We start from the raw sequence: 20204 nt of genomic DNA on the forward strand, positions 1-20204 counted from the left end.
TTTCCCTAGTCATTCGCTTATTCCTGACGTACCTATAGAAAGCTTTTGGGTTTTCCTTGATCCTTCCTGCCAAATACTTCTCATGTCCCCTCCTTGCTCGTCTTAGCTCTCTCTTTAGATCTTATCGAGAACACGCAGTAGCTGATCCTTGAACAAGCCCCACTTATCCAGTGTGCCCAACACTTGCAGCCTACTTCTCCACCTTATCCCCCCCAAGTCACGTCTAATGGCATCATAATTGCCCTTCCCCCAGCTATAACTCTTGCCCTGCGGTGTATACTTATCCCTTTCCATCATTAACGTAAACGTCACCGAATTGTGGTCACTGTCCCCAAAGTGCTCTCCTACCTCCAAATCCAACACCTGGCCTGGTTCATTACCCAAAACCAAATCCAACGTGGCCTCGCCTCTTGTTGGCCTGTCAACATATTGTTTCAGGAAACCCTCCTGCACACACTGTACAAAAAACGACCCATCTATTGTACTCAAACTATATCTTTTCCAGTCAATATTTGGAAAGTTAAAATCTCCCATAATAACTACCCTGTTACTTTCGCTCATATCCAGAATCATCTTCGCCATCCTTTCCTCTACATCCCTAGAACTATTAGGAGGCCTATAAAAAACTCCCAACAGGGTGACCTCTCCTTTCCTGTTTCTAACTTCAGCCCATACTACCTCGGCAGGAGAGTCCCCATCTAGCATCCTCTCCGCCACCGTAATACTGCTCTTGACTAGCAGCGCCACACCTCCCCCTCTTTTGCCTCCTTCTCTGAGCTTACTAAAACACCTAAACCCCGGAACCTGCAACATCCATTCCTGTCCCTGCTCTATCCATGTCTCCGAAATGGCCACAACATCGAAGTCCCAGGTACCAACCCACGCTGCCAGTTCCCCTACCTTGTTTCGTATACTCCTGGCATTGAAGTAGACACACTTCAAACCACCTACCTGAACACTGGCCCCCTCCTGCGATGTCAAATCGGTGCTCCTGACCTCTATACTCTCATTCTCCCTTACCCTAAAACTACAATCCAGGTTCCCATGCCCCTGCTGCATTAGTTTAAATGCAGTTTCGATGTCACTAGCTTTCGGAGCGCTGCTCCTTCCTCAGGTGAACCCAGCTGAATGGGGGGGTCATGGGGGGGGGGACTTCATTGACCCAGGGCTAGACCTTAGATAGGTCTAGCCCTGGGTCAATGAAGTCCCCCCCCCCCCCATGACCAGCTTATGCGAATCCAGGTCCGGGATCTTCCCCAACAGCCTCCTTATGAACTCCACATCGTCCCAATTTGGCGCGTACACATTCACGACTATCACCGGCAGCCCCTCCAGCTTTCCACTGACCATAATGTACCGACCCCCCACGTCCGCAACTATTCTTCCCGCTTCGAATGACACTCGCTTATTAATCAGGATCACGACCCCTTTAGTCTTAGAGTCCAGCCCCGAGTCGAAAACCTGCTCGACCCATCCCTTCCTTAGTCTGACCTGGTCAGTTACTCTAAGGTGCGTCTCCTGCAATATTGCCACATCCGCCTTCAGTCCCCTCAAATGCGCGAACACGTGTGCCCTCTTAACCGGCCCAATTAGCCCTCTTACATTCCATGTGATCAGCCTGGTCGAGGGGCTTCTCGCCCCCCCCCACTCCCCCGGCCGATCAGCCATCAACTTTCTTGGGCCAGTCTCCAGCCCGCACCCTATCCCTATGCATCCGCAGGCCTGCCCCCCCCCCCCCCCGGCAGCCTCCATCCCCGGCCTCCCCATTGTTCCACAGCAAAGAAAGTCCCTCCCCCATCAGCAGAACATTCCCTCCCCCTAGTAACAGCACTATACAAACGGCCCCCTCTAACAAGCATACCATCTGCTCACCCCCCCCACTGCGCTTCCGTGAGCTAGCCCGCCCAGCTAGCTTGGTGGCCCCCGCCCATGGCGGCAGACATTTTCCCACCTATTGTTCCCCTCCCCCCCGCTTGGACACACATATGCAAACATAAACAATCGCAACCCAATTGCCCAAAAGAAGAACACAAAGAAAATCAAAAAGAAGATCCCTCATCTAACATTCACACCTCCATCCCCCATCAGTGCAAATGCAAATTATAACTCAAACAGCTCGTCCTCAGACCTCAATTCAATACAAAAGACATTACAAGTAACATCCAAAGACAAAAACCGTTCTCTTTTTTTAAAAATAACTAAAAAGAAGAAAAAAAACCACATGAGCACTGCAGCAAAGTTCAGTCCAAGCACCGCAGTCTGCTACCGGCCCTTTCCTTCTCGCAAAGTCCATCGCTCCCTCGGGCGACTCGAAGTAGAAATGTTGCTCTTTATGCGTACCCCAAAGACGGGCCGGATACAGTAGTCCAAACTTTACCTTCTTCTTAAAAAGGGTCGATTTTATCTGGTTGAACCCTGCACTTCGCCTGGCCCCGTCCGAGCTCAGATCCTGATATATACGCAGGACGCTGATCTCCCATTTGCAGCTCCGCATCTGCCTGGCCCACCGTAGAATGCACTCCTTGTCAAGGTACCTGTGGAATCTCACCACCATTGTTCTCAGGGGGTCACGCACACGCGGCTTCCTCGCTAGCGCTCTGTGCGCCCTGTCCACCGCCAAGGGTCGGGTGAACGACCCCTCCCCCAGTAGCTTCTCAAGCATAGCCGCTATGTATGCCCCTGCGTCCGTTCCTTCGGATCCCTCCGGGAGACCCACAATTCTCAGGTTCTGCCAGCGGGACCTGTTCTCTAGATCGTCCACCTTCTCCTGGAGTCTTTTCTGCTGGTCTCTCAACATTCCCACCACCAACTCCACTGCAGCTAGGTGCTCCTCCTGCTCAGTCAGTGCCTTCTCCACTTTCTGGATCGCCCAATCTTGAGCATCCAGTCTGAGTTCCAGTCACGCAATCAACTCCTAAATCGGGTCCAAGCATTCCTGTTTCTGCTTGGCGAAGCCCTCCTGTATAAACTGCAACAACTGCTCCGTGGACCGCTGATTCGTCGAGCCAGAACTCTGGTCGTCCGCCATGCTTTCTCCCGCTGCAGCCTCAGCCCAAGCCTTCTCCGTTCGCCTATTTCTTCCTTTGCGAGCACTCCTGGTCCGCTTCTCCATGCCCTGATGTAGGATTCCTTGTCACAATTGTATCCAACATCAATTTTCCACTTCAGATCCGACAAGAAATCAGGGAAAAGGGCCCAAAGTTCCAACCCGAGCGGGAGCCACCAAATGTGCGACCTACTCCTTCATAGCCGCCACCGGAAGTCGGTATTTCTTAACTCTATCCATACTGACTCCACATTGTCAGAGCTCCTTTCTTTTCTAACTACTGTGTGAATTTCCTATTTAACCAGCAGTGCCACCCAACCATCTTTTCTTTCATGTCTGTCCTTCCTAAATACTGAGAGCCCTGGGACATTCAGTTCCCATTCCTGTTCACCCTGCAGCCATGTCTCCGTAATCCCAATTATATCACACCCATTTATATCTATCTGCGCGATTAGTTCATCCACTTGATTGCAAATGCTCCGTGCATTTTGGATATGTCCTTGGGGCCGGCGGCTTCCACTCCATTTGTCCTGCCCACCACACCATTCTGGAGCAGTCTCACCTGCTGCAGCCCATGACGGCATTGTGGATAGCACAATTGCTTCACAGCTCCAGGGTCCCAGGTTCGATTCCGGCTTGGGTCACTGTCTGTGCGGAGTCTGCACATTCTCCCCGTGTGTGCGTGGGTTTCCTCCGGGTGCTCCTGTTTCCTCCCACAGTCCAAAGATGTGCAGGTTAGGTGGATTGGCCATTCTAAATTGCCCTTAGTGTCCAAAATTGCCCTTAGTGTTGGGTGGGGTTACTGGGTTATGGGGATAGGGTGGAGGTGTTGACCGTGGGTAGGGTGCTCTTTCCAAGAGCCAGTGCAGACTCGATGGGCCAAATGGCCTCCTTCTGCACTGTAAATTCTATGATTCTATGATTAGTTAACCGTTCGCAAAATGTCATCAAGAACCAATGAAACGGTCTCAGTCACAAGTCCCAGCATGAAGCTTGTCGAAGTGAGAAATGTTTATAACCGAAAAGCACTTCAATAACCATCAATTAAATGTGATTAATATTGACAGGGCGCTCCCGCCCTGCCTCCCTGCCGCCCAGATTGGCTGTGCGGCCGCGGACAGGAATCAGGTCCGGTCGGCTAATGGTAAAGCCATTGAACATCAAGGAGCGTTGGTTAGACTTTCATTTGTTGGAGACGGCCATTTCCTGTCACTTGTGTGGCACGAATACCACTTGCCACTTATCAGCCCAAGCTTGGATAGTGTCCAGGTCTTGCTGCATTTAGACATGGACTGCATCAATATCCGAGGAGTCGCGAATGGCGCTGAAAATTGCGCTGTCATTAGTGAAGCAGCTGAAGCTGGTTCGGCTTCGGACACGACCCTGAGGACCTCCTGCAGTGATGTCCTGAGATTGACCTCCCAAAACCGCAGCCATCTTCCATAGTGCTACGCATGATTTAACCAGTGGAGATCTTTCCGCCTGATTTCCATGACTCCAGTTTTGCTAGGGCTCCTTTGATGCCATTCTCCGTCATATGCTGCCTTGATGTTAAGGGCAGTCACTCTCATCACAGTTCTCACCAGGAAGCAGGGAACCTTCAAGCAACCTGTGAGAATGCAAAAGGGGAATGCCTTCTCTTGTTCTGTTCTGGCTACAATCCAGGATGCAAAGTGGCTCTGACACTGCACTTCATTTAAAACATGCAATGTATAGAGCAGTATCTGGAGTGCAAAGGATTATGGGTATTGTAGCCACCATTAATGATCCTGGGGTGTTGTTAAATCAATCTTTAATGGTGGGGTGGAGTGAAACTAGTGCTCAAATCTTTATAGAGGAACTGAACATGAAAGCAGGGGAGTGTGGCATTTGTACACAACACTGGTTAAGAAGCCATATTTTCCAAGGATTGGATTGGATTGGATTTGTTTATTGTCACGTGTACCGAGGTACAGTGAAAAGTATTTTTCTGCGAGCAGCTCAACAGGTCATGAAGTACGTGAGAAGAAAAGGGAATTTAAAAAAATACATAATAGGGCAACACAACATATACAATGTAACTACAAAAGCACTGGCATCGGATGAAGCATACAGGGTGTAGTGTTAATGATGTCAGTCCATAAGAGGTTCATTTAGGAGTCTGGTGACAGTGGGGAAGAAGCTGTTTTTGAGTCTGTTTGTGCGTGTTCTCAGACTTCTGTATCTCCTGCCCGATGGAAGAAGTTGGAAGAGTGAGTAAGCCGGGTGGGAGGGATCTTTGATTATACTGCCCGCTTTCCCCAGGCAGCGGGAGGTGTAGATGGAGTCAATGGATGGGAGGCAGGTTCGTGTGATGGACTGGGCGGTGTTCACGACTCTCTGAAGTTTCTTGTGGTCCTGGGCTGAGCAGTTGCCATACCAGGCTGTGATGCAGCCCGATAGGATGCTTTCTATGGTGCATCTGTAAAAGTTGGTAAGAGTCAATGTGGACATGCCGAATTTCCTTAGTTTCCTGAGGAAGTATAGGCGCAGTTGTGCTTTCTTGGTGGTAGTGTCGACGTGGGTGGACCAGGACAGATTTTTGGAGATGTGCACCCCTAGGAATTTGAAACTGCTAACCATCTTCACCTCGGCCCCGTTGATGCTGACAGGGGTGTGTACAGTACTTTGCTTCCTGAAGTCAATTACCAGCTCTTTAGTTTTGCTGGCATTGAGGGAGAGATTGTTGTCGCTACACCACTCCACTAGGTTCTCTATCTCCCTCCTGTATTCGGACTCATCGTTATTCGAGATCCGGCCCACTATGGTCGTATCGTCAGCAAACTTGTAGATGGAGTTGGAACCAAGTTTTGCCACACAGTCGTGTGTGTACAGTGAGTAGAGTAGGGGGCTAAGTACGCAGCCTTACGGGGCGCCGGTGTTGAGGACTATTGTGGAGGAGGTGTTGTTGTTCATTCTTACTGATTATGGTCTGTTGGTCAGAAAATCGAGGATCCAGTTGCAGAGTGGGGAGCCAAGTCCTAGGTTTTGGAGCTTTGATATGAGCTTGGCTGGGATTATGGTGTTGAAGGCGGAGCTGTAGTCAATAAATAGGAGTCTAATGTAGGAGTTCTCGTTTTCGAGATGCTCTAGGTATGAGTGTAGGGCCAGGGAAGTATGATGGGACAATGAAGATTCATGAGAATGCGACCGGGAATGAGAGATTACAAATTTAAAGGAATGTTCAAAAGAGAGGAACTCTTTATCCTTGGAAACAATTAGTGATTGGTGATTTAGTGGTAATGTCACTGGACTAGTCATCCAGAGGTCCAGATTCATGCTGTGAGGACAGGGGTTCAAATCCCACCAGGGCAGTCTGTGGAGTTTAAATTCAATCAATAAATCTAGAATTGGAAAGCTAGTCTCAGTAATGGTGAATGGAAAACTACCATTGATTGTTGTAAAAAGCCATCTGGTTCACTGTTGTCCATTAGGGAAAGAAATTTGCTGTCCTTACCTGGTCTGGCCTACATGTGACTCCAGACCCACAGTGATATAGTTCACTCTTAACTGCCCCCTGAAATGGCCCAGCAAGCCACTCAGTTCCAGGGTAATTAGGGAAGGGCAACAAATGCTGGTTTTGCCCACTACATCAGCAGCCAGGGCCTCAGTTTAACATTACATCCAAAAGATGGAACCTCCAGGAATTGCACTGGAGTATCAGCGCAAGTTTGGGGTTTTGAACCCATAGTCTCTGCCTCAAATTAGAGGGTGTCGTCATTGAGTTTGCCAAGAGGGATGTTAGCAAATTCCTTTTCTGGCCTGTTTCTGATCCCCCGCTCCTGCTACCTTTTCTTTCATTTACCTCAAGCCAAAGGCATGGCTGCAAGAAAGAGGCAGCAATGGAGTCAGCATTAGCCCAGAATTCATAGCAGAATTGAGAGGCATCTATTAAGGCTACGGGGCCCGATCATTCATAGAATCATAGAACCTCGACAGTGCAGAAGGAGGCCAGTCGGCTCACTGATCCTCCGAAAGTTCACACTACCTAGGCCCACTCCCCGCAACCCCACCTAACCTTTTTGGACAGTAAGGGGCAGCTTAACATGGCCAATCCACCTAACCTGCACATCTTTGGACTGTGGGAGGAAACCGGAGCACCCGGAGGAAACCCACGCAGGCATGGGGAGAACGTGCAGAATCCGCACAGACAGTCACCCGAGGCCATAGTTGAACCCGGGTCCCTGCCGCTATGTGGTAGCAGTGCTAACCCCTGTGCCACCGTGCCACCAGAAACAGGTAACAGAACCGGAAAAATCTGGATTGATGAAAACCCATTTCAAATCTCATTCATTATCATGGGATGGAAAAAATGCTTTGTAATAACTGAGCTTCCTCTGCCAATTTATAGCTTGTAAATCTAAGTATGCCACTCTGAAGTCTTTGGTGGCATTTTAAAACAACAGCCATTTAAGTGTGTACCCATTAAACATTTTATTGCATTCAAACGCCATCCATTTACCAACCTATTCTGTCAGCGGGTAATGAGAGGAATTTACTTCAAGTGTATAATTTAACAATTGCTCCCCTCCCCTGTGAATCAGTGTGTGTGAACCAGAGGGCAGACTACACAAACAGCCCATCTCAAATAGCCCACTTCAAACCAGCCGAAAAGCTAACGCTATCAACATTACAACTCGGCATGTGTTTGTGAGGCTGCCGCAGCTTATTCTCTTCCCTATTCCTTTCAAGTATCCACTCGAGGTGAGTGTTAACAATCTCTCCCACACTCAGGAGACTCTGGGCCATGCTCGGAGTTCACAGGCTGGCGGAGAATGTTGTGGAACACAGGTTGATGGTGCGACTAGAATTTCAGTGAATTTCAGTTTGCAGACAGATGAGAATTATATTGTGTCACTGTATAACACTGGAGGGGACGGGTCTGTCACTGTGTAACACTGTACAGTACTAGTGGGGACAGTCTGTCACTGTATAACACTGGGGTACAGTACTAGTGGGGACGGGTCTGTCACTATATAGCACTGGGGTACAGTACTGGTGGGGACTGGTCTGTCACTGTCCAACACTGGGGTACAGTACTAGTGGGGACGGGTCTGTCACTATATAGCACTGGGGTACAGTACTGGTGGGGACTGGTCTGTCACTGTGTAACACTGGGTTACAGTACTAGTGGGGACGAGTCTGTCACTATATAGCACTGGGGTACAGTAGTGGTGGGGACAGGTCTGTCACTGTATAACACTGAGGTACAGTACTGGTGGGGGCGGGTCTGTCACTGTATAACACTGGGGTACAATACTGGTGGGGACAGGACTGTCACTGTATAACACTGGGGTGCAGTACTGGTGGGGATGGGTCTGTCACTGTCTAACACTGGGGTACAGTACTAGTGGGGACGGGTCTGTCACTATATAGCACTGGGGTACAGTACTGGTGGGGACAGTCTGTCACTGTATAACACTGGGGGTACAGTACTAGTGGGGGCGGGTCTGTCACTGTATAACACTGTGGTACAGTACTGGTGGGGACAGGTCTGTCACTGTATAACACTGAGGTACAGTACTGGTGGGGGCGGGTCTGTCACTGTATAACACTGGGGTACAATACTGGTGGGGACAGGACTGTCACTGTATAACACTGGGGTGCAGTACTGGTGGGGATGGGTCTGTCACTGTATAACCCTGGGTTACAGTACTGGTGGGGGCGGGTCTGTCACTGTATAACACTGGGGTACAATACTGGTGGGGGCAGGACTGTCACTGTATAACACTGGGGTACAGTACTGGTGGGGGCAGGTCTGTCACTGTATAACACTGGTACAGTACTGGTGGGGGCAGGTCTGTCACTGTATAACACTGGTACAGTACTGGTGGGGGCAGGTCTGTCACTGTGTAACACAGAGGTACTGAATCTCAAAGTTGTGATGCTGGGTGGAACTTTCCTCCCGCTCAGGGGTGTGTTCTGCAACAGCGGAAGGTGTCTTCCCAGTGGCCGGAGGCAGGATCTTCTGGTACCTCCATTGTCAATGGGGTTTCCTGTTGATCGCACCCCTCACCGGTGCAAAAACTGAGGTGAAGTTGCACCATCAGCGGGATCATAAGATCGCACCAGTATGAACCGCCAGAAAATCCTGCCCAGCATGTTTCTGTTGTAGAAAATAATTTTCATTTATTTTGGCTAATTCTTGGTAACATAGTTTTAAGACTCCGGGACTTGCAACTTTTCCTTCAGATGTATATTTTAAACATATTTACACTGATTCTTGGTACTTCCAGATAGGGGGCGCGATTCTCCACTCCCACGCCGGTTGGGAGAATCGCCTGGGCCGCCAAAATTTCCGGGGACGCCGGTCCGACGCCCTCCCGCGATTCTCCCAAGCGGCGGGAACGGCCCGGTCGAGTTACGCGGGCCGCAGGCCGGAGAATCGCCGGAGACACCGAAAATGTCTCCGGCACCCCCGCTATTCTGAGGCCCCGATGGGCCGAGCGGCCAGGCCAAAACGGCGGGTTCCCCCCGGCGCCGTCCACACCCGGTCGCTGCAGTCGTGGGCGGTGCGTGAACGCTGGGGGGGCGGCCTGTGGGGGGGCGAGAGGGGATCCTGCACTGGGCTCCACCTGGAATCTGGGGTGGCCCGCGATCGGTGCTCACCGATCGTCGGGCCGTCCTCTCTGAAGGAGGACCTCCTTCCTTCCGCGGCCCCGCAAGATCCGTCCCCCAACTTCTTGCGGGGCGGACTTAGAGAGGACGGCAACCACGCATGCGCGGATGACGTCCGTTATGCGGCGCCAGCCGCATCATCTATGCGGCGCTGCTTTTACGCGGGCGACAAGGCCTGGCGCGGGTAGATGACGCGGCCCCGATACTGGCCCATTGTCAGGGCCTGAATCGGTCGGGACCGGGGCCGTTCCGCGTCGTCGTGAACCTCGACGGCGTTCACGACGGCGCGGCCACTTCGGCGTGGGAGTGGAGAATCCCGCCCTTTATTTCTCACTGATTTCTCCCGATTTATGCTGCTCCCACGGTCTAATCGGCTCGCACAGATTGTCGCCAGGCACAGCAAGGCCATTAAAGGATGGAACGGTGGCACAGTGGTTAGCACTGCTGCCTATGGCGCTGAGGACCCGGGTTCAATACCTGCATCAGGTCACTGGCCGTGTGGAGTTTGCACATTCTCACCATGTCTGCGTGGGCCTCACCCCCAAAAAGATGTGCAGGGTAGGTGGATTGGGCACACTAAATTGCCCCTTAATTGGACAAAAATAATTGGGTACTCTAAATTTTTAGAAAAAATCACGACCCAAATCGAGGCTGTTGACTGCACACGAGCAGATGTCAGTACAAGATGGCCTCCTACCTTGGTGAGCCCTTGTACGCATAAAAAATGTTCATGTTGCATGACAATTGCTAGTTCTGAAGCAAGTATCATCCTTATTCTAGTTTCCACCCATGGTCCTTTGGTGAGGGGATTTCTGGAATGTTCTGAAGGCATCCCTTGCAGAATGTTAGCGGCACGCTGCATCGGCAATGGATCTTCACTGCAGCGCGATGAAAATCGGTTGTACACATGTTGTTTCATAAAAGTGGAGCTTAGCATCAATGTCTTCAGAGATGCCGAGATATTAGAGTCAGGATAGTACATGTCAACATGCTCAGTGGGACTGGTTACAAAAACACTGTAAAGCAGTGGTCCTGAGTCAGCTTCTTTTATCACAATATCCTGAACAAAGGTACCAGGCCCAGAACCTCCAATCCCGTGGGGGGGGGGGGCAGTATCCCCGGAGCTTCCCCAGAAAATGCACCGGGGGCACGGGCAACCCAACCCCCACCCCGAACGTCCCCACACAAGGACTGCAGAGGAATAGCCCAGGAAGTTTAAACTTCCGACAGGCAATTATTCTGCAATGGGAACTATCCGATATGCCGATTCAAATCAGACACTTTGGATGGTTCCCACTCCCTGAGCAGAATAGTTATCCAGGAACAGTTTAGAAGGATTAAAACCACTTCTAACTCGTGGGTAATTATGTCCCCCCCCCCTCCTCCTCCCCTGTGACACCTCACTGGACCACCCAACTGCACACCCACCTCCCCAAACAAACAATACCCCCAACTAAACCCCACCCCCAGTCTAGCTCCCCCCCCCCCCTGCCCCGCCCCGCCATCACTGGAGCCTCTGACTAACTCCAACCTGCCCTCCTACTTCCCAGCTACCCACCCCTCCCCCACCCTGACTACCTTCCCAAACGTCGACTAACTCCCACCCCCAGCTATCCTCCCAACCCCCTCAAACTCCCCAAGCCCTGACTGCCCTCCTGTCCCTCAACTATCCCACTAAACCCCCTGACGGCCCTCCTGCTATGCCCTCCCCAATGCATCCCTGACCCTCATCCGCTGACCTTACACACTCAAAGTGGCTTGGAGCTCTAAATTTACACACTTTACGACAGCTAGTGCTGTGGCCGTCCTCCCCAGATGCTGCTGTCCTGCACTGGGAAGAGTACAGAGCTATGGGGTTGCACATTCCGATTTGGAATATTGGGCGGGAAATGTGCAGCTCCTGACCTGGGGAAGTGAAAACAAGTGGAATGGTAATCTAGCTGTGATCGTCATGCCACGGAAAATCTGGCCAAAGATATATCCTTATGAAGTTTTACATTCAATTCCTCTCATAATAAAGGATAGCTACTGGGAAGCAGTGAATTGACACAGCGGTTGTACCTGATTTGATTAATGGAGAGGAAATGTCACGGGTTCCTACAGAAGCTCAGTCGCCCATCGTTGAATAAGCTGGTTATGAGGGACTGTATTCTCTGGGCCCCCAACCGCGTGTTTCTCGGCCACGCGGCGTTCCCATTGAAACCATCCCATGTCATCGGGAAACCCACGGGCGGGGATGCACTGTCAGCGGGAAAAGTGAATCCCAATGGCCGGAGAATTCCGGCCAAGAGCAGGGAAGCCATTTTCCATGTACAGTATTGGTCACCTTATTTAAGGAAGGATGTTAATGTGTCGGTAGCAGCTCCGAGAAGGTTTACCAGACTGATACCTGGAATAGGCGGGTTGTCTTATGAGGAAATGATGGACAGGCCAGGGGAATATTAACAGGGTGGACGTGGAGAGGACGTTTCCTATTGTGGGAGATTCTAGAACTTGGGGTCACTGTTTAAAAATAAGAGGTCACCCATTTAAGGCAAAGATGAGGAAAAATATTTTCCCTCAGAGGGTCGTGTGCCTTTGGAATTCTCTTCCTCAGTAGGCAGCGGAAACAGAATCTTTGAATAATATCCAGGCAGAGCTAGATGGATTCTTGATTAACAAGGAGGTGAAAGGTTATCAGGGGTCGGCAGGAATGTGTGGTTGAGTTTACAATCAGACCAGCCGTGATCTTATTGAATGGCGGAGCAGGCTCGAGGGGCCGAGTGGCCTAGTCCTGCTCCTAGTTCATGTGTTTGTATGTTTGCGTGTTTCTATTGTCCTGCGATACCCTCTCATGAATTTACTGCCTTCTCACTGGGCTAACGGTATCTCAGATGAGCTGAGCTGGGCCCCTGCCTCTCTCCCAACCCACCCCTTAACCCTCATTCCCTGCTTTCCAAAGAGGAAAGATTTCAGGAGTCTGCGTGGGTTTCCTCCAGGTGCTCCGGTTTCCTCCCACAGTCCAACGATGTGCAGGTTAGGTGGATTGGCCATGCTAAAATTGCCCTTAGGGTAGTTGGGGTTGCAGGGTTATGGGCATAGGGTGGAGAGTGGGGTTAAGCAGGGTGCTCTTTCCAAGAGCCGGTGCAGACTCAATGGGTCGAATGGCAGCCTCCTGCTCTGTAAATTCTATGAAACTATGAAGGAGGAGGGGCTGTGGAGTGGGGAGTAAAATAGAAACCTAGAAATACACGACAGCTCAACAAGATAGTGATTACAATTTGGCTGGGACCATTCAATGGAAACCTTTGAATTAATTATTGCTGTGCCAGGTCAATGCTCAACACAAAGTGACCCGTTTCGAGAAAGTTCTGTTGCTGCATTGCATTTCTTTCTGAACATTCATGAAATTAAAATGTGGTTTTAACCAAATATTCCTGTCTGTTTTCTGCAGGAACGTTTTGCATCATTTCACTGTGCACCTGTGTCGCTGGAATTAATTTTGAACTCTCCCGATACCCCAGATACCTGTACGGCCTGCCCGACGACATCAGCCACGGCTACGGCTGGTCCATGTTCTGTGCCTGGGGCGGTCTCGGGCTGACGCTCATCGCTGGATTCTTCTGCACGCTGGCACCTTCGGTCCAAACCATCCCCAGGACGAGCTACCCTAAAACCAGGCCAGAAAACGGGACAGTCTGCTAAAGGCTTAGGGGTGTGGCCAAGACCAGAACTTGACCAGGCAAAAGGGTCTTGCTCAACCGGTGCCTGGCTTGACGGACCTTTGATGGCACAAGCTGGACATTATCTGACAGCGAACCCGGAGCGATGTATAATTCTTGACTTATATGTTAGTCTTATTTCGTTCAATGAAGAGGAACTTTATGTATATGCTGTATCTATACTGTTTCATTCAATTGAGATGATCAACACTCTGACATCCTGGTTGTGCTGATGAATAAGTTTGATTAGTCAAGTTCATCATGGTTGCTATGTCCCCACTTTACTTGCTGTAGTGTACAGAAATCTCTTTCATTAAAACCCAGAACTCTGTGTGTTGGAATTATTTTCACAGATCATTTTCATACTAAACTTGTGTGTGTGCGTGTATGTATGTATGTGTGTGTATGTGTGCGTGCGTGTTTTATGATCGGTGTACCTTGTCAACCTGTAATTTATTTTCTTCCATGTGGAAATAAAGTGTATTGGAAACTGAATTTGAACAGGGGCTGAGTTCTGCCTTGGTAACATTTGGTAATGTTCTTTGGTCTGAGCACTGTATTTGAATTAAACTTTTCCCTATCTCCCAGTTGTTTGGAAGTGATGTTTGGGTGTGGATTTAGCTCACAGTGACCAGCAAAGCTCTGGTCCCTTGTCCAGTTTGACAGTGTTGGACTGGGCAAGATAAGGCCCTCATTTTATCATGCAGTTGAATTTTAATTTAATCTGGAATATGTACAATGACAGGTCTGAGCTGGTGATTATGCTCCGCAGAAGTCTCCTGTCACTTTATCACATCTAATCCTATTAACACGTCCTTCAATTCCTTTCTGTTTCATGTGTTTAAAAGTGGAACCATCTTCTCCGTGTCTAAACATTTTACCCTTTCAGAATACACTGTCACATCTCCAGTCTGGAATGCTTGGGACCAAGCATTGGGATCTGGAAAGTTCATGGATTATAGAATGACATTGAGGGCGGCACGGTGGCACAGTGGTTAGCACTGCTGCCTCACAGCGCCTGGGTCCCGGGTCGATGCCAGCCTTGGGTGACTGTTTGTGTGGAGTTTGCACGTTCTCCCCGTGTCTGCGTGGGTTTCCTCCGGGTGCTCCGGTTTCCTCCCACAGTCCAAAGATGTGCAGGTTAGGTGGATTGGCTATGTCAAATTGCCCCTTAGTGTCCAAAGGGGTATAAGTTAAGAAGGGCTACGGGGATAGGGTGGGGGGGGGAGGCCTAGGTAGGGTGCTCTTTCAGATGTTTGGTGCAGACCCAATGGGCCGAATGGCCTCTTTCCGCACTGTAGGGATTCTATGGATTAGAATGCCGAACTACAATTGTGTTAACTTTGAAACACTGTAGATAAAGATATTTACCTGAAATATAAAACTGTGAAACATAAAGCAGTAATAAAACATCGTTTCACTTATGCTAATGTTGTATCTTCCATATTTCCTCTGCCAAAGTACTGGACTAAAATGATGCCAATGACGTTGAGGGAACACTTGGGTCTGCCCATTGCTTTCGATATATGAACATAAGCAATGAAAGGAGCAATAGGCCATTCAGCCCCTCAAGCCTGCTCCACCATAAGACCATGGCTGATTCCTGATTTCAGCTTCACTCTCCTACCCCATCACCACATTATTTGATTCCCTTATTCAAAAACCTATTCATTTCAGTCTTGAACAGACTCATTGTTTGAACAGTCACAGCTCACTGGGCTAGAGAAGTCCAAACTTCACTGTCGCTGGGTCCAAATCCAGGAACTCCCTCCCTCACAGCACCGTGGGTGTATCTACAACACATGGACTACAGCGGTTCAGGGAGGTAGCTCATCGCTGCCTTGTCAAGGGCAATTAGGAGTGGGCAATTAAGGGACAGCATGTTGGCGCAGTGGTTAGCACTGCTGCCTCACGGCGCCGAGGTCCCAGGTTCGATCCCGGCTCTGGGTCACTGTCCGTGTGGAGATTGCACATTCTCCCCGTGTCTGCGTGGGTTTCGCCCCCACAACCCAAAGATGTGCAGGAATGGGTGATTGGCCATGCTAAATGGCCCCTTAATTGGAAAAAATTAATTGGGTACACTAAATTTATTTTTTTAAAAGGTGGGCAATTAATACTGGTCTAGCTAGGAATGTCCATATTCCATGAATGAATATTGGAATAAAAAGCTTCACAGCCCTCTGGATGGTGACATTTCTCCTCATTGCCCTATATTGCCAATCATTTCCATCTGAGACTGGTTCTAGAGCTGGTTCTAGGCTCAGAGAGGAAGCAACTTCATAGCATCGATCTTATTAAGCCCTCTTAAGAATTTTACATGTTGAATATAGCACCTCATAAGTAGGAAAATGTTCAAAGGTTATTCACAGGAATGAAATCAAACACCAAGTGAAAGAGTCGGATGGGATTCTCTGGTCCTCCAGCATCTGCATCTCTCCAGTGCGCAGTTCGCCAGTGCTGGGATTGTCTGGTCCTCCAGCCGCGTGCATCTCTCCAGCGCGCTGTTCGTCAGTGCAGGGGTGCACTGCCAGCGGGAAAAGATAATCCCAACGACCAGAGAATTACGGCCAATATGTTAGGAAGGGTGACAAAGAGGTTGCTTTTAAGGAGGGTCATAAAGGAAGAGTGCGCCAAGGAAAAACTAGTTATCCAACCAGGAACTGAGGCATCGTCTGACCAATGAACACACTTGCATACCCAACCACTGACGTTCGAAAGCTGAAAAGTCTCAAGCTTTGCTCCAGAGGTGTATGTATTCATGTGTACCACATCTGTCTTACAACAACTCTCAGGTGCTTAATGTTTTCTACTGGAGGTAAAAGGAATGGCCAACACATCACAAATTACTTCAGGTACGCCAGGCAACCATTTTTGTCTCCTCATCTGGGTCACAGACCGTTTGATTAGATCATGATTGACCTATACCTCAACTCAATTTATTCTCCTTTGATCCATAACGAACAAAGCTCACTGAATCTCAGTCTTGGTGATTCCAGTTCACCTAGCATCCACAGCTCTCGAGGGGGAGAACGTGCCCGATCAATAGCATTTATGTGGTGAAGTGCTTCCTGATTCCACTCATCATTGGCCCCTGTTCCTGATTCCCTCTGCCAGAGGAAATACATTATTTGTATCTACACCAAATCTTTTTATCTATCTCTATAAGCTTACTCTTTCAGTCATCTAAACTTAAGGGGAAACAAGCCACAATTATGAACACTCTAGTCATAATTTAAACCTTTTTGCTCCAGTGTCATTATGAACCTTTCCACGCCCAATAAATCCTGTCTGGTGTGCTGTCCTAAAACTGGACACAGCATATCAGAAGACTCACGTGGGACTCAAAATATTGGCCGGGATTTTCTGTTGCGAGTCCACCCAGCTCCCACTGCTAGCGAGGGCGGTGAATTTGGCCGTGCCATTCGCTGGCAACGGGATTCTCAACTCCTGCCGCTTGCTAATGGGATTTTCCATTGATGCCATCCAAAGCCACTGAGGGTGAGCTGCCGGCAGGAACGGAGAATCCCGCCCATTAACTCTCTCAATTCACAGACGCTGCCAGGTCTTCTGAGTTTTTTTCCAGCACTTTGGTTTTTACTTCAGACGGGATATGGCCAAGACTCTATACAACTGAGGGCTAATTTCCTCCCCTTTCTACTTCAGTCCTCTTGAGTTAACGGTCAACATTCCAAAAGACTTTTTGCACTTTTCTTTGTACCTGTCCAAAATGATTTCTGTACTTGTACATCCAAATGTCGCTGCTCATCTACCTTTCTCATCACTTAGAGAATACTCAAACTTATCTTCCTTACTCCAAAGTGGATGACCTCACACTGCAAGATTAAACTCAAAATGTCATAGTTTTGTTCCCCTCACTTAATCCATATCGTTCTGCAATGTCCTGCTCCCCAACTGTACTTATTCTGCTGCTTAAATAAAGTGTCATCTGCCAGACTCTCTAACCCTTCATCCGAGGCATTAATACATTTTGGGAACACTTTATCCCAATTCTCTGCTTCCTGCCTTCCATCCGGAATTTCAGAATTGTTACGCCACAGAAGGAGGCCATTTGGCCCATTGTGTCTGCAACAGCTTTCCAAACAAGCATCATGACTTAGTGCCATTCCTCTACCTTTTCCCCTAAACCCCTGCATTGTTTCTATTCAGCTAATCATCTAATACCCTCTTGAATGCCTAGATTGAACCTGCCTCCGCCACAATTCAAGTCAGTGCAATTTTCAATGGCGTCCTGATCTCCGTGGCCCCTGAAATGTTCCCTGGCCTGCCACCCACCATAACGCACTAAGGGAGGGTCCCCATCCCACAACAGGCAACCCTGGCCCAATCGCACGCATGCAAAAAATACCAGCCTGGCACCTCGGCAGTGCCAACCTGCAGTGCCCATGTCAGCTGGCAATACCAGTGCCAAGCTGGCACCCAGGTGGCACTGATAAGGTGCTGGGCTGGCACTGCCAGGGTGCCAAGGTGGCACCAGCAGTGTCATGGCACCAGTCAGCTCAAAGGGAAGGCAGCTGAAGGCATATGATCCGCTGGGAGACCCCCAAAAGTGCAATTCCGTCTTGTCTGGGGACCAGTGCTGATCGGCGCTCACCCGAGGTCCCCAAGGCAAATCTGCACATTAAAGTGAAACTAGCTGCTTGCTCTAATTATGCAGGTTTGCCAAAAAGTGATCCTGTCCACAATGGGTGGGATTTACATCGCAGCATCTCGCGAGATCATGTAGGAGCCACGCGAGATCATGTAGGTGGCTTTCATCAGCCACGCTGCGCTGTGGCAAGCTGCTTTTCTGATGCAGTGCGGCCATTGGATCGTGCCCTATATTTTTATTAACTGCCTTCTCCACCTGTCCTGCCTCCTTCAATGGCCTATGCACATCGACACCCAGACCCCTCTCCTCATGCACCCATCTTCAAATTTTACCCCTTATTTTATATTGTCTCTCCATCTTCTTCCTACAAAATGAAGCACCTCACCCTTCTCCACATTGAACTTCATTTGCCCCCTATCTGACCACTCCACCATCTTGTCAATGACCTTTCGAAGTTCATAGGATCCCTACAGTGCAGACGGAGGCCATTTGGCCCATTGAGTGCACAGACCCTTTGAAAGACCGCCCTACATAGGGCCAATCCCCCATCCTATTCCTGCAACCCCACCGTAAGAGGCATTCTAGCGTGGCCAATCCACCTAACTTGTTCTGCACTGTCCTCCTCACAGTCTACAGTACTTCCAAGTGTTGTGTCATCCGCGATCCAGTCCCATTCAAAAGCTGCCTTCGTCCGGACTCCTTTTTGGCAGTAATATTTTGTGTGGAACCTTCTGGAAATTGACACAGGGAACACCCATTTAATTAATTAATTAACAGCCTTCTCAGAAAAATGCAACAAGATTCATCAGGCATGAATTGCCCCATCCTGGCTCCCTCTGATTAGCTCATGATTATTCAAGACCATTTTATCCCGAGTGACACATTCTCGGAGCACGCAACATTTTTGGACCCTTATTTTTAACTTTTAGGGGGAGCACAAAATCTCATCCAATGAGAGCATGAGCTTGTGGATCGCCGCACAGAACCACATGTCCAACACCTCACCTACAATCAAAACGTTTATTTTCCCTTTGCTGCAGCATCCCACCTTCTCTGAATGAAAGTCTGCTGTTCAATCAGCAGATTCAGTAGAAATGTATTTACTCATTAAGCAATGAGAACTCTAACATAGGGTGCAGTTGAAGTGATTGATAGATCCATTTGATGGGAAGCTGGTTGAGCACACTCCTTCATGTGCTTAAGAGAAAGGAGTAGATGGATATACTGATGGGGTTAGATTGAAGAGGAATGGGAGGAGGTTCATACGGAGAATAAAGAGTTGATTCAAAAAGTCTGTTTCCATCCTATAGACTTAATAACTCGACAATGTATCTCCTGAAGCCTTGCTTCTGAGAGCTGACCAACACATTTTATTCCAGCAATTGGCACTCTCCTTTACAGTTTGGAAGGCTCTTTTGGAACCTGATCTTTGGTCTGAACAATCATGGAATCATACAGCATAGAAGGTGGCCAATTGGCCCACCCTGCCTTTTGGATCCTATTAGTCCCATCTCCTCTTTTCAAGTAGATATCCTTCAGCAAGAGGCTGCAAGTAACATCGAGAACTGAAGCACCCACTGTGCAATCTATCTGCTCAAAGGAGCACCACAGCAGGAAGACAAGCAGGGCGTCTTGATGGAGAAGGCCAATTTAAAAAGAGTGAGGAAGATTGTAACAGCGATGGGGTGATCCAATGGTTTCTCCTTTGTTCAGTTGGCACGCGAAAACAGTACGGAAATGGGCACTGAAACCATGGCCTTCAGAAGGAAGGGTGAGGGAAACAGAACAGAAAGTGAGTGGTCTACTGGCTCGCCCTCTCCCCCTCCCCCACCCAGCATGGCAAATCAAGCGTCAGATGGCCACTCACTTCCAGTTTGGGTTTCGCCAGGGTCACTCAGCTCCTGATTTAGTTACATACAGCATTGGTTCAAACATGGACAATGAGGAGGAGTGGAAGGGAAGAGGAGGAGAGGGAGAGGAAGTGGAGGAGAGTAAGTGGAGGAGGGCCTGTCCAGCTGTCTTGTCCACAATGTCAGAGCTGAGGTGAGAGTCACTGCCCTTGACATCAAGGCAGCATTTGACCCAAGCATGGCATCAAGGAGCCCTGGCAAACTGGAGTTAATGGTAATCAGGGAGAAAACTCCACATGTTGATATCTGGCACAAAGGAAGGTGGTTGTAGTGGCTGGAGGTCAATCAGCTCAACATCACTG

The 20204-nt window shown here is 49.3% G+C and overlaps 1 protein-coding gene across 2 annotated transcripts in view; it reads left to right on the plus strand.

The window, feature by feature from the left end:
- tmem178bb (transmembrane protein 178Bb) overlaps positions 1 to 13970 on the plus strand; it is a 742373-nt gene extending 728403 nt beyond the window's left edge. Inside the window, exon 4 of one of the 2 annotated variants that reach the window (XM_072484242.1) lies at positions 13186 to 13321. In XM_072484242.1, the coding sequence (XP_072340343.1) occupies positions 13186 to 13265 (80 nt within the window). In that variant the 3' untranslated portion in view covers positions 13266 to 13321. Of the gene's footprint in view, positions 1 to 13115 lie in introns of both variants that reach the window. The other variant, XM_072484241.1, reaches the window with a different exon arrangement.
- Positions 13971 to 20204: the final 6234 nt, after the last annotated feature.

This window comes from Scyliorhinus torazame, chromosome 19, assembly GCF_047496885.1.
Source record: "Scyliorhinus torazame isolate Kashiwa2021f chromosome 19, sScyTor2.1, whole genome shotgun sequence".
Classification (NCBI taxonomy): domain Eukaryota; kingdom Metazoa; phylum Chordata; class Chondrichthyes; order Carcharhiniformes; family Scyliorhinidae; genus Scyliorhinus; species Scyliorhinus torazame.